The sequence below is a fragment of the Gymnoscopelus microlampas genome, assembly GCF_963454915.1.
Source record: "Gymnoscopelus microlampas genome assembly, chromosome: 3".
NCBI classification, from domain to species: domain Eukaryota; kingdom Metazoa; phylum Chordata; class Actinopteri; order Myctophiformes; family Myctophidae; genus Gymnoscopelus; species Gymnoscopelus microlampas.
The window spans coordinates 36,492,419-36,505,499 of record NC_139940.1 but is presented as its reverse complement, the minus strand read 5'-3'; the positions used below and the strand labels follow the sequence as shown (position 1 = coordinate 36,505,499).

General features: G+C 42.0%; 1 protein-coding gene across 1 annotated transcript in view; it reads left to right on the top strand.

Annotated features, from left to right (window-relative positions):
• Positions 1-12,864, top strand: part of spag1b (sperm associated antigen 1b) — a gene marked incomplete at its 5' end in the record, with an annotated part of 24,533 nt that extends 11,669 nt beyond the window's left edge. The window contains 7 exons of the mRNA XM_084052318.1: positions 679-831; positions 3,370-3,527; positions 6,021-6,162; positions 7,605-7,731; positions 8,271-8,432; positions 10,663-10,992; positions 12,407-12,864. Of these exons, the coding sequence (XP_083908444.1) occupies positions 679-831; positions 3,370-3,527; positions 6,021-6,162; positions 7,605-7,731; positions 8,271-8,432; positions 10,663-10,992; positions 12,407-12,535 (1,201 nt within the window). The 3' untranslated portion in view covers positions 12,536-12,864. The remainder of the gene's footprint in view (positions 1-678; positions 832-3,369; positions 3,528-6,020; positions 6,163-7,604; positions 7,732-8,270; positions 8,433-10,662; positions 10,993-12,406) is intronic.
• Between the last annotated feature and the right edge of the window lie 217 nt (positions 12,865-13,081).

Genomic DNA, 13,081 nt, shown 5'->3' with positions numbered 1-13,081 from the left:
GCACTTGTACTTCTCAGAAGAGAACTAGTGGGGACACTTGTATGAGACTTTTAGTCGTTTGTTTATATCAAACATGATACATGTACCTGATTGCAATTCATTGATACTTTATGAGATAAACCTTTTAGTCTGAATATTTTGCTTTTGACGTTTGACTTATTTATAACCACACAGATTTACTTTTGGTAAACAAAGCAGGATTAGGTTTGTGTGGAAAAAAAGAAAAGGTGTGGAGTGCTCGGAGGTCCAAACAAAGTGTAATGAAGGTGCTCTTTGGTTGGGGACCCAAAAGATACAATAAAGGGAAAAAAAACAAGGCATCCTTCTTTTTTTTTAAAGCCTTTATTAGATGGCTATTTCATGATAGAAATGAATTAAAAGTATTCCATGGTGACAGGGATACAACACACACATAGCTGTTCCACGACTTCAGGGAAAACAAACGCACTGTTTGTGAGTTTCCACAAAGCCATACAAGGGCATGGATATGAGCCCATGCCCATGTACAGCATATATACCAATTACACAATCACTGACTTTCAATCTGTCAAACACGCACATGCTGCTACGCAGTTACTCGCCCTCCAGCAATCCGTGCACAGACAGACACCACTGTCTTATTACGTATAGCAGGCCTGATCCTTAACCCCTCTCATTATGTCTATAATTACTGTCCAGAGCCCTGGAACTGCAGCCCTTCTCCCTCAAGCCCCTCCTCCGTCGAGCCATGGCTTACGAGACGCTGGAACGTTACCGCATGGCCTACGTGGATTACAAGACCGTCCTGCAGATAGATACGAGTGTCCAGGCAGCAAATGACAGCGTCAACAGGTATTATTCTTCACCTTTGACCACGCCCCTGGAGGTCGCGGAGGTGGTGTCTACACAGAGACACAGAGAGCTGATAGGACAGACTTTATCATTCAAATACACATTCCAGAGTTGAGATGGTATCCAAAGCAGTTCACACGTGTCATTAGTGCATGCCTTTGGATTTTTGTGTTAAAGTCTAAGTTATGCTTCATTACACGGCAGTGTTGCTTACCAAAAATAACGCATTTACAATTGCTAGTAAATCAGTCATCTTCAGCGTAGATTAGGCTTTATTCTTCTTCATTCAGCTGAACTTTAAGCAGGTTTGTCTGGTCAACTGTCTTACCGTTTGATTGTCCCACCCTTTTTCACAAACTAAAACCAACCATCATATTTGCTCCAGCTAACAATCAAACCGAGTGAACTGTCCAGGTCAGCACAGCCCATGACTAATTAGTGGTGAACAGCTTATAGGCTGTCGGCTTCAGCTCCAGCTAGGAGCTATTTATGGCTCTCGCAACATGTGCCCTCTGTTATGTAACCAGGAAGCTCACCTGGGAGATGTGTGCCAGGGACTATGAGGGATTTATAGGCATTTATATGTTCTGGGTTCAAGGTTTCTTTATTGTTACATCTTGTGTACAGGTACATACGAGTACACTTGTTGGCAGGTTGTTCTCCTGACACCATTGTGTCAGGTTCTCTACCTCCCTCCAGTAGGATGTGTCATCATCGTCAGTGGTCAGGCCTGTCACTGTCATGTCATCAGGGAACTTAAGCACTAAGTTGGAGGTATGAGTGGCCATGCAGTCGGTGTACATACATGGAGTAGAGAAGGAGGCTCAGAACGCAGCCCTGGGAGGCTCCTGTGCTGAGGGTCAGGGGGCAGAGGTGTTAGAGCCCCTCCTTACCACCAGGATCCAGCTGCACAGGCTGGGGTTGAGTCCTAGGTTTCTAAGCTTGGTGTCAAGTCTGGAGGAGACTATGGTGTTGAATGCTGAGCTGTGATCTATATACAGCTATCTATGTACAGCATTCTCACATGTTAATTCATTTTCTCCAGGTGTGTAGTGGGCAGTATGTAGTGTTGTGACTCTGGATCTGTTTGGCTGGTAGGGATTTTGGTGGGGTCTAGGGTGGGTGGCAACCAAGGGGCTAACATCCAAGTTGTACATTCAGTTCATATGAATGGCCTGTAGTCTCGCTGTTTCACCCCTTGCTGGTGTCAGAAGCAATTAGGCTCCATTGAAGCGGCAGGGTTTTTGCCGAACTTTACACTTCATTTTATTACGTTAATAAACATCATCATAAATACTATATGCTTCCAGTCGCTAGTTTAAAGTCTTCTTTCAATCACCATGATATGTGTTTTGGTAAATTATGGTCCCATTTATTTTAAAATTGATGATAAAGTAGGGTATGCTGTAGGAGGGGCGTGGCTACCTTGTGATGATTTGATTGACCAGCTACACAACCAATAGCATTAATTCCCCACCCCCCGACCCCCGCTCTGGTCTATAGGATATAGAAAGATGCCGGATTTGAAATTGCTGAAAAATAGGCTTCATTTACGGTCTGTAGAGTCCATATTCTTTACTGTCTATGGTGGCAACCTGCAGTTGAGCAGCTCCTTGACATGCTCTCAAAGCATTTGCAGTCACTATGGGGGTGAGTGCTACGGGTTGCCTGTCATTTAAACCAGTTACCTTGCTTTTTTTCGGCACTGGAATTACTGTTGCTGATTTGAAACATGAGGGTATTCTACCCTCAAGGAGGGATTGGTTGAAAATATCTGTGACAACTCCATATTGCTGTGCACATGTTCTGAACATTCTTGCTACAATCACGTCTGGTCTGGTGCTGCCTTACGAGTATGAACTTGTTGGAACATTTTGCATACTTCAGAATCAGCAATAACCAGAGATGACGTCATCCTTGGTGCTTGTCCAGCTTTTGTTAGTGGTTTCTTTTTTTTGTCAGGGAATCGTCTGGCAAACGTCTGGGGACGTCTCACTTTGGCTGTCACGATTATGAAATTTTACTTGACGATTAATTGTCACTCAAATAATTGCGATTAACGATGTAATTGTGTTTCTGTCGTTTTTTATTATTATTAATGAATAAATAAATAATTTATTTTTTAGGCTTCATTAACAAAAGTTGCACAGGGCAGATATGACAAATAACATACATATTTAATTACTTAATACAAAAAAAACTTTAATAGTGAAAATAACCGGTCTACAAGCTGAGCTTGTAGATCTACTCTTTTTTTAAATCCACTATCTCTGAAAATGTTTGAAAATATATGAACATTTTTAATTTAAAGCGATTATGACGATTATCACGATCACGATTATGCAAAGAATTATTGCGATTATCTCAAATAATTGCAATTATTATTTAATAATTGTGAAAGGCCTAGTCTCACTTTTTTTCTCCAAACAGGTCTGTGTCAGTCTGCATTCTGCATGTGTGTGCCTGTGTGTGTTTAAGTGGATATTGTTGTGTCTGTCCCCATGCATCACCACTTTCTCCCCTCTGTTGTCTCTCCAGGATCACGAGAATGCTGATAGAGCTGGACGGTCCTGATTGGAGAGAGAAGCTGACGGAAATTCCTCTAGTTCCTCTGTCGGCTCAGCAGCACCGTCGAGAGGAGCCACTCAGCGCAGAGGCCCTGCAGGCCCGTGCAGAGAAGGCTGCTAGTGACGCAGGTGTGTTAAAGCCGCATATATACTTCATTGTACGATGAATCAAGAAAGACAACGTGATGTCACACTGTGTTGTTTTAACCCATTCAATCCGGGAACGCATCTGTGTCACTTCAGATTTCTTTGGCTGTTCAAAAACAGCAGATATATAAGCTCATAGCGAGTGCCACGCTATGACATGCAGCAAAGGCCGTCGGGAGTCGAACCCATGCTGGATTACCAGCCTAGGTGCCCAGACGGTTACGCCAACCGTCTGGGCATATCTTAACAGTTTTTTGAAAACACTTATGTTGCTATATCAGTGGTGCTCCAACCTTTCCATGTCAAGGACCCCCCAAAATGATATGTATTTGGCCGAGGACCCCCATCTCAAAATATGTTGTTCCAGGGACCCCCAGAAGCACGGATCGGAGTTAAAAATGTTCGCTTTAAAACATATATATATATATTCAAAGATTTGCACACATTTTCAAGATTTTTCAAAAATAGCAGATCTACAAGCTCATAGCGTGGCACTCAGTGCCGCGCTATGAGCTTGTATAGCTATTTTTGAATAGCCAAAGAAATCTGAAATGACACAGATGCGTTCCTGGTCTTAAATGGTTAATAGCGTGGACCTCACAAGATGGCGTCAATGGACGGGATCCATTGAACTCAATGGACGGGGGGGTTCTCTATTAGCTCACAGTGCATCGTATCGTGATGCATTGTGAGTTTGTAGATTGGCTATTTTTGAAAAATGTTGATAGTGAAATGCTGTGCTGGGACGGATGTCACAGCATGGGCATCACAGCATGTAAACAATGCCTGTTGGCACAGTCGGGCTTAAAAGGGACCTTCTGAGGTAATTTGAACATTTCAATTTCATTAAATCCTGCCTACCACCACGGAGTGTAGGGGTTGGCCGAGCAACTATATGAACACGTGTTCGGGGGAGGGAAGCAGGGCGGGGAGGGTGATATTTGTCACTGCACATACTCCTACGGGCTAGGGCGGTGCCTGTCAGTGGGGAATGTTGAATGGGAGGAGTAGGACGAAGGCTCTACGTCCTGCCGTTGGTGGTTCCTCACTGGCAGGTGAGCCATTAGGGTAAAATAGCAGTGGCAAGCAGTGGGAGGAATTAATTGGCATAACAACTAAATTGGGGAGAGAAGGGGTAAAAATTATTGACTACTCCAAATTTTTTGGGGAAAAAAAGAATGAATACAAGAAAAAAGTGATTGAAAACGCATGCATTGGGAGGGATGGGAAAAGGGAGAAAATGGAAAAATACAAAATGTTTACCTGATTTCATGTCAAAACTGTGAAACTAATAAAAATATTTGTTAAAAAAAGAAAACGCATGCATTAGAAGGATAATATCAGTCACCAGCAGTGGTGTTTTGGTCGCTACACGGGACTCCACAGCGTTCCACCCCCCCCCCCCCCCCCCCCCCCCCCCCCTAGATTCACGAGCCAAGTACCCAAATGGCTACTTTGCATAACAGGTGAGCGTGCATGTGATGTCATTAAAATACTGTTTCCCTAAAAAAAAAATCACCATTACACCACTGGTCACCAGAAGCAGGTGCGTGTGTTTTCAATGTGTCAATGTGTCACGCTTAGTGTGAAATGTACACATTACTTCCTGCGGCCACATTGAATCAAATCGTATTAAACCTTTTTAATAGCATGCACAACATGTCATTCTCAGGCGGTGCTAAACGCCATATTAACCAAAAGTAGACCAACAGGCGTATTATAAGTGCCTTTGGTTCAACAAAGGTTTGCTGTGTTCTTTCGCATTGTTCTTATCATCAAGGCTGTTAAATAACCTTCAGGCCTCATAGGCTCTAATGCTGGGCCATTATAATGTACATTCAATGCAAACGGCATCTCTCTCTCTCTCTCTCTCTCTCTCTCTCTCTCTCTCTCTATATATATATATATATATATATATATATATACACACACACACACACATATATATATAGCTACAGTGTCTCTCATCCCTCTAGATGAGATGGAAATGAAGTACCTGCTGTAGGCTGATGTTAAGAATAAAGCACCTCTCCATCTCCATGGTTCCCTGACCAAGCAGTTTCTCTCCATCCTACTGTAAAGGCCACACTGCAGCTGTTATTTTTAAACTCTGACTAATGGAACAAGGGAGCTGCTGGCAGTATTTCTCCCCCCTCTCCCAGGACAGGGCAAATTGATTAGCCTTCACTCTTCACAGTGAAGGATCGCTGACTTGACTGTCACACCGCAAGGCGAGCTAACCTTGCATTAAATTGCACAGTTTAAACTCTCCTGCTTTATAAAGGGAGAGAATCAGGAACCTTCGTTTGTGCGATGGGTTTTACGGAAAGTGTGGTAGGATCAATTCAGCTGTGAGTTAATCTCACAATCGTATTTTGGGGTATTATGGAAGGCAAATAAATTAAATATGAATGCACTCAGAAGTAATCACTCTTTTTGTCCTGCTTTTCTTTCTTTACATGTTTTGTTTCGCAGCAAGGAGAGCAGAAGTTCGTTTCACATCTTTGAAACAGGAAGGAAATGACTTTGTGAAGAAAGGCCAATACCAGGAAGCCATGGGGAAGTACAGCGAATGCCTTACCATAAAACCTGAAGAATGTGCTGTCTACACCAACAGGTTAGAGGTCCTATCAGATCACTGTCAGTCTAACAGGGGGTCCTCAGAGTTACTACAGGGGGTCCGCCGAATCTTTGTGTGATTTTGACTTTAACCACTTCAACCAAGCGTCCCTATTTGAGGAGAACTTTAGCCAAAAATAGCAGATCTACAAGCACACAACGCCACAATCTCTTTCTATTTCATTAACAGGATGTTCCAGTGGTTAATTTAGCTATGGAACATACCACATACTTTCTGTTCTACTTTGATCTGCCTCCATTTGATACATATTTGTTTCCATGGTATATGCTATAATAAGTTAGAAACGTCATTCATAACAGTGAACAAAAACGAAACAGAGTCATGCGGAAGTGTACAACGTGGACAAAATGTGAACATGCTTCTGTGGCTTACTGGCAGTGTGCACAGGACATTTGGCACCGATCGCTCCAGCGATTTGTGAGATTAGCTCCGGACACACAGACAGACACCCAGACCCCTGCAGAGCCATGCAGTGAAAATGCTAATCCATTCATTCGTTTGAATGAACTGACACAGAATGATCTAATGTACTCGGCCATGATCAGTCTGCAATACTGCACCGACTCTAGCTGCCTTGTCATTCCACCCATGACGTCAGCCAGTCAGCCAACCGAGCCACATTAGTGAATATTGTTTGGCAAGGTGGAACAAGATGGCTGAGGCAAGGGAAACAGCTGCCGGCTTCACCCATAATGCTATGTTTCCTTCCTTTTGTCAGGAGTCTAATTATAACCTGCATCATGCCTTACACATAAAGATACACACCGTGCTGGCAGAGAGGTCTGTCTCATACAGCTCCTCTCTCTCTCTCTCTCTCTCTCTCTCTATCTCTCTCTCTCTCTCTCTCTCTCTCTCTCTCTCTCTCTCTCTCTCTCTCTCTCTCTCTCTCTCTCTCTCTCTCTCTCTCTCTCTCTCTCTCTCTCTCTCTCTCGCATCATGGCCTCTTGTCCGGTCATGCCTTCCACTTCTCTTTCCTCTCCTTTTCTCTGTCTCACAATAGTAGGTAGATTGTTGACCATGGTGCAGAGGAAGGAAAACATACATGCTGACAGGAATAATTTGCTCCCTTTGTGTGCACAGTATGTGTATGTGTGCACTACATTTGTGTGTGTGCATCTTGTTTGTTGTACTAGCCTAGTCACTGACATAGACAGAACGAGAGCTCAATCCAAGGCCACCTGGAATGTATACACAGTAAAATCCTCAGTGTTAACTTATATCCATTTGTAACTCTGAGCGTGTAGAAATATAAGCTAATGGTGGGTTACATTTGTACACTCTCAGAGTAAAATGATCAGTGATGATTTTATTGTGTTTGTAACTATGGAGGCTACATCCTTCTGCCTCGATGAAGCGAAATGTTGTCAAATACTATTGTTTGTGAATATGCATGTGGTCGTTTGCCTGTGTTTCCACAGGGCCCTGTGCTACGTGAAGCTGGAGAGGTTCGCTGAAGCCAAACAGGACTGTGACGCTGCACTCAAACTGGAGCCAACAAATAAAAAGGCCTTCTACAGACGAGCCATGGCCTATAAAGGGCTCCAGGTGAGGACAGGGGGACAGAACTGGACTGGTGGTGTACCTGTATATGGATGGGTGTGTGATGGGTGTTGGTGCTCAATCTCAATGTGCGTTGTTTGCCAGACAGGATATTATGTGTATTCAACATACACATTGGCCACGTCTCATTTGCAAGGAAGCTTTTTTTTATTCTGAAGAAAAAGTTGAGGCCAATGCTAAGGAAGTTAAAATTAAATAAACCATTAAAATAACGGGGTGAAACAGTTGCCAGCCAAACCGCACAGCCTTCTGAGATATTCGACAAGGCCAAGGAACCACTTGAGTTCCTTGGCTGTGTAGAATATCCTTCATTTTTGCTAAAAACAAGGATGTATGCTATGCTTCCTGTTGTAAGGACACAGTCTATGCAGCCATGTTTCCTAAAAAATGAAGCAACCTCTAGTACAGTACCTACTGTCGGAAGCCTCTTCATATATGAGACAAAGCCAGTGTCTAGTTTTTCTCCTTACCAGTATTAAATATTTGCGATAAACCTACTTGAATGTGTGTGTCCCCACAATTAGGACTACTTGGCGTGCAGCTCTGACCTACAGGTAGTGCTACAGCAGGACCCCAACGTCCAGGAGGCTGAGAAGGAGCTAGAGGAGGTCACACTGTTACTCAGACGGAGCTTGACCAACACCGCCTCACCGGCCAAAGCCAGGAGGACCGTACCCATCACTGAGGTACAACACTGTGTTTTTATCTTTAAGCCTGAGTTATGTGTTGTTGCAGGTGTCCTGCACCAAATAAAGCCGATTACAAGTTCACAACGCGTTGTGAGCTTATACTAAAGTTTATAAATGATGCTTTAGCTGTGTTTCCACCTGTAACGGATTGCCAAATTGTTTTGAATTCACAGAAAGGGCATATATATATATACACACATATATATATATATATATATATATATATATATATATATATATATATATATATATATATATATATATATATATATATATATATATATATATATATATATATATATATATATATATATATATATATATATATATATATATATATATATATAACAGTTAATACTCTGACTCTGATGAAGGTGGCAGTGCTCATAAGAAAAAAGGAACAAAAAAAAATGCTGACGCTTTCACCCCCAGTTTCACACCTCTGTGCTAAAATACAGGCAGAGACACAGCATTAAGACTGATTAGGACCTACAGTATATGGACCATAAATAACGTGCAAACATGCCTTTTAAATCTGGTTGGTTTCAATGGTTTGAAAAAGTACCTGTAAAAGATGCAAGACAGATCTCAAGATCTCCCTAAGCTCATTGTCTCAAGGCTGAGATTTGTCAGAGATGTGTAAACTTGGTTTGAGGCAACAGCTTCCTAGAGCTTCTTAAACATGTCTCTTTTCCTTTACATTCTCTTTTGTGTTCAATAATATTTGGATTGAACACAATCATACTGTTTGGGCCCGATTCACTAAACTGGTCGTACATAATGTGTAAATAAAGTGACTAAAGGAGGGTGTATTTTTTGATTGGTGATGATGCAGTAGAGATTGTCCTGGTGGCATATAATGTACAATTTTGGCATTTAGAATAAGCTCTTATCCAGCGACTTACAATAAAGAAGGTAAATAATGACATACTGTAAATAGAATGCAGAAAGAACAGAACAGTGCCTAAAGAAACTATGATACAGGTAAACAATGAACCTAACCTAGCATCTGTGTAAACATCATGCTATCTAAATATCATTCTGTACATTGAAACTATAAAATAGACAACTATAGGAAACAACATGCTTTCTAAATAACATTCTGCACATTGAAACTATAAGATATAGGTATACAATGAACCTAGAATCTGTATACATTTAAAAAAAATGTGGTGTTGTGTTTGTATATATCCCTGAGAGACTCGCTCTTTTCAGGGTGTTTTTCCCGGGGACCGCCCGTAATATGCCTAACAAAAACTATACCTAAACCTAACCTTAAACTCACAGATACTATACCTAAACCTAACCTTAAACTCACAGATACTATGCCTAAACCTAACCTCAAAACTACTCCCATCTGAGGCTAAGCCCAGGTACTGCATGCTATGGCACTATAGACCAAATCATGACATCACCACACAAATGTATTTCCGGGTAGACAGCACTGGCAGCGTTGCATGTGATAAGCACCATGAGTTGCCGAGAACGGTATTTTGCTCCCTTTTATCCCCAGTGTGTATTGTGGAAGTAGCAATAAAACTGATTCTGATTAATAGTATTATTTACTAACCTTATTTCTGGAAGAACAGGACATTTGTAATATTGTTATTGATTATTAGAAATGTAATTTTGTTCTAATTATCCACAGGTTGACAAACTAGACATAGCTATGTTCTAGACACTTTATTTATACTGTGTGAATATCCATAGACATTCTACTCGAAATACCTCTTTGTTTACAAACATTCAAACGTTCTGTGGTCTATAAAGAGGAGATTACAATTAACATTGGAAACACCCAAAACATAAAATTGGCTAAGATGAGATGATAAGATGTTTATTGTCACTGTATTGAACATACAATGAATTTTTGTTTAGTGAATCCACTTAAAAACAAATAGCAGCATCAACAAAGAAATACAGATAGAGCAACATTATGCCATAAACTGTTAGTCCGTCATAGTCAAGTCATCATAGTCTGTGACCATATAATACCAATGGTTAATGATCATGTGCAAGTTCAGATTGATTGGTCAACCCACTGAGGAGATAAACGGATCAGGACAGACAGAGGTTTCCTCATCTTATAGTAGGCTAGTACGATAGTAGGACTTATTGTAGCTTAGTAGGATAATAACGTTTAACTCAGCTCCACTCAACATAATAAACTCACTTTCTCTCGTATATCCACCTCAAGAGGCCCACCGCTGTTCATTTGCTCCCTCAGGTTGAAGGTGATGAGGAAACGATGCCAGTGTCCAGCGGCTCAGAGAACCACTGTGTTGGAGGAGAAGAGGTCGCCATCAACCTCCACCCAACTAACGCCTATGAGTTCGGCCAGTCTCTGAACGCAGCCCGCTGCAGCGGCAATGCCGCGGCTTGCGCAGAGCTGCTGTCCTCTGTCGCTCCGGAGACGCTGCCCCAGTACCTCAGCACCCAACTGGACGGCCACACCATCAGTTTTATTATGCAGGCACTGGACTCGCACCTCCTTGAGAAAGACCCCAACCTGGTCTACCGGCACCTCAACCACCTGCACACCGCTGACAGGTTTTCGGTAAGATGATCTTTATAAATACTTCACATAAACTCCAAGTACAAAAGTGTAACTAAAAGATTAGCTGAGGGAAAAAAATGCATATTTTTGATTATCAAACTGCCATCCAAATTTCACACTTGTAATGATTTTCATTACACATGGCATTTCTTTATTGTGCAGACTGTTCATATTGTAATTGGATATGGTCAGAGATGGTTCTGTTTCATGACGCCATTCGTGAACTGTGATCTGTCATTCGTGAACTGTGATCTGTCTATTTTTGAGGAGACATACAGTACATAGATACAGTACATACAGACATAAATACAAACCCTGCTCTAGATGGGAAGAAAGGGAATTCTGCCGCACCTCAGCCAAGCGAAGCCTCTTTATTAACCCATTTAGACCTCTAAAAACGCCTTCTAAATCCTGACCTAAGTTTTCTAAAAAACTTTAAATATTTATTAAAAAATTACAACAAATGTATGTTGCTATATACTGTACATAGCAAGAAGAACCCCAAAAGGGGTTCCCGTCCTGAAAGCTATAGTTACAAATAGGGGTTCCCGCCCAAAATGGGTTAAGGTGTTGAGTATACAAACAAAGACTGACATTTCGATGCTACTGCATCTTCCTCAGAGTCATGACTCTGAGGAAGATGCAGGAGCATCGAAACATTGTCCGAAAAGCTCCAGTGTGTTATCCTGTTCTAGATTGTTTGTTTACTTGGTATTTTACAGTACAAGCCTAGCTATTTTGCCTATATATATGTCACAGTACAATTGGAGAACCAGTCAGATTGAAAAAGGTGCACTCGGTTTCACCGATAGAGGCGTGCCGCCTGAAGGTGACTTGAGCCACGGGAGGCAACGCCAAGCGAGTCACCGTGCCGAGCGTTGCGAAGTCACCTTCAGTCTACTCAGCACCGTCCGAATTATGTACCGATAGGCATAGCCGCGGGAAGACCTTTTAAATTAAGGGTGCGGTATGCGCGCGCGCGAATATTTTTCGCGGTTTTGGTCGGGCTTTGTTTTTTTTTTCTCATCTAAATTCGGTTTATTCGGTTCACCTAAATTCGGTACCTGGGGGGAGGGGGGGGCGGCTGCACCCCCCGCACCCCTACTTCCCGCGGTACTGCCGATAGGGACAGAATCGTAAATCATCGTCCCCCCTAGGGGAGCGCGGGAGGTGAACTCAATTTGACTGGTTCTTCAATCGTACTGTAACATATACACAGAGTACTTGACAACCACCATCGTCATTGCTTGATGTTAAGTCATAAAACAACAACAACAACATTTCTCAGTCTTCTACACCTCTGTAATCTTGCGTGACATCTTAGTGGCTCATTAAAACAGAGATGCACAATTACAGTATGCATTTATGTTCACACAGGTTTGAATCCCTTCTCTCTCTTCCATCTTTACTCCAGGTTGTACTGATGCTACTGGAGAAGGGAGAGCGTCGACACATGACTCAGCTATTTGAGCATCTGTCTGCTGTGGACAGCACAGAATTCACTAAGAACGATGTTCAGAACCTGGCCAACAAATACATATGAATGTGCTCTCCCCTGCTCCCTCCTGCATGAGCTACGACCACAATACCAAGGATCTATGCAAAATGGCACAAGTACTCAGTTCATGACAACAAAAAAGGAAGGAGACTGAAGAACTTGAAAAAGAGCAACATGAATCACATTCACTTTACTGGCTCTCTACTGTAAATGATCTGGTTTACTGTAGGTCTCTGCAACATTAGAAGGAATATATTTTTTTCTCTCCAAAGCATTTTGCTATTCAGACATAATTTTATACCACCACTAGCAATTCTGTGAAATGTGACAGCAGGATACTGTTGGGCTCATTTTCAATATATTGATGCATGGGAGTTGGGTACGAGTTGTGTAATGTTCAACTGCAAGGGGTTTCCCTTCAGGTCAACTCTATTTGCTCAGGTGAGGTTCATGTTCTCAGAATTTAAACAAATTCCTCTTTGTGAACTCTGTTAAAAGTTTTCATATCAGTCAAATGATAAGGACTGCTGCTAAAGCTGCTCAGCTGGTCTAAGGTCAGAAGAAATCTTGGAACAGATATTAGAAGCATGC